The sequence below is a fragment of the Sinocyclocheilus anshuiensis genome, unplaced genomic scaffold (assembly GCF_001515605.1).
Source record: "Sinocyclocheilus anshuiensis isolate Anshui unplaced genomic scaffold, SAMN03320099.WGS_v1.1 C32950500, whole genome shotgun sequence".
Taxonomy (NCBI): domain Eukaryota; kingdom Metazoa; phylum Chordata; class Actinopteri; order Cypriniformes; family Cyprinidae; genus Sinocyclocheilus; species Sinocyclocheilus anshuiensis.
In genome coordinates this window covers 1-1848 of record NW_015621065.1, presented here as the reverse complement: position 1 = coordinate 1848, position 1848 = coordinate 1, and the positions used below count along the sequence as shown (strand labels likewise).

At 33.0% G+C, this 1848-nt stretch overlaps 1 protein-coding gene across 1 annotated transcript; it reads left to right on the top strand.

The window, feature by feature from the left end:
- Window positions 1–209: 209 nt before the first annotated feature.
- On the top strand, window positions 210–1271 carry LOC107683119 (long-chain specific acyl-CoA dehydrogenase, mitochondrial-like; the record flags this gene model as incomplete). The annotated part of the gene is made up of 3 exons (XM_016479202.1): window positions 210–374; window positions 549–650; window positions 1158–1271. Coding segments are annotated over 3 exons (381 nt in total), but the record flags the coding sequence as incomplete, so codon positions are not given.
- Between the last annotated feature and the right edge of the window lie 577 nt (window positions 1272–1848).

Sequence of the window (1848 nt, the reverse complement as noted above, 5' to 3'; positions counted from 1 at the left end):
TTATTTTATAATACTCCTTGAGGTCCACTTGTAATGTTTATGTTCAGTGTTTACATCAAAACAGTCATAATTTAAAAATAAATAAATAAATAGCTTTGAGGGAATCTTCTGTGAATTAGTTGGTTAGTATTTTTTTCAATTGTTTTGAATTTTCCATCAGGTTTTGTTAAACCACAGTCATCTACAGTACTTCTGTCACTTTCTTCCAGATGTTCATCAGTAATGGCTGGATGAGTGATATGGTGATTGTAGTTGCTGTGACTAACCGTGAAGCAAAGACAGCAGCTCATGGAATCAGTCTGTTCCTGGTTGACAGTGGCACTAAGGGCTTCCAAAAAGGCCGCAAACTGGAGAAGCTCGGACTCAAAGCTCAGGTTCCCCTTAAAGCTTTCCATATACATAACCTCTGTTTAAATGCAGTTGCCAGCTTGTGTAAGAGTTCACTTAGAATTGATTGAAACATGTAAGAATTAAATGTATTTTATAGTTTAGTATAGATTAATAAAGAGGTCTAGTTAGAAATGTATTGGGTGTTTGTTTCTATGCAGGATACAGCTGAACTGTTTTTTGAGGATGTGCGTTTGCCTGCTGAAGCTTTGTTGGGTCAGGTCAATAAAGGATTTTATTATATGATGAACGAGCTGCCACAGGTATATCAGTTTTCCTATTCTCTATTGAGTTTTCCTATTCTTATTTTTGATAATACTGCAACAAATGCAATGGTTTGTGTGTTTGTGGTAGTCAACAGATTCAATGGTTTGTGTGTTTGTAGTAGTTGTGTGAATGTATCTCTGAAGTTGCCTCCGTGTAATGAGAGTGTAATGAGTGATAAAGTAGTAATTATAAGCACAGTGCTGCTTTTTTTAGAAGAATTTACTGAGCATAAATTAGTATTATTTGTATTATAGAGTTAATCTCCCAGTCTTTCTAACAACCTGCTGTAGGACCCAATCAATTCCCCCTCACATATTGCATCCGCCTGTGAAGATCTTTTGTACATGGATTGCATTGTCGGTATAAGATATCAAAATATGAGGGGATTAAGATTCTGGGAATTTGAAAAGCTCTACAAATAGGCTCACACTCCATTATAATGAACAATAATAGGAATAGGGAGAGATTTCAGCTTGTTTCTTGCTTTCTATGTCATTCTGCAGGAGCGCCTTTATATAGCAGTCATGGCTCTTGCCAGCAGCGAGTTCATGTTTGAAGAGACAAGGAACTTTGTGATGCAGCGGAAGGCATTCGGCAGGACCATCGCTGACCTGCAGGTAAATATAAAGGGAAAAAAAATCCCTTTTTTATATATATAAAAAAAAAAACCTCACCTTTATTTATTTTTGTATTTATTTGAAAGTAAGCGAGCCCACATTTCTAACACCGTATTCCTAATTTTTGTTGATAATGATTACAATATTTACATTTTTATGGGAAAGTAAATAAAAACTCAGAAAAATGGTCCCTTTGAAAGAAGTGGTACTTTTTTATATTTTTTGAACAGACATGAGACATCTTTGTTATCAGTAATTAAATAATCATTTAAATACTGTTTTATCTATTATATCAGCTCTTCATCATTTTTTTTTCAACATAAACAATGAAGCTTTTCTGTTTTAAGCTGAGAATAAACAGTGTTTCCTTTGGTTCTAAAGTCTTTCCATCATACAGTTTGCCCCATTTCATGTTAGCCTACAGAAAATATTTCTGGAAGTTATAAATAAATAATACAAATAATTAACATACACATTGTTAATCCAGATATTATTCATACAGTAAATTCCTGAGGTAATGTTATCCTATAATTATTTTATTTTATTTTATTATATATATATATATATAAATATATAT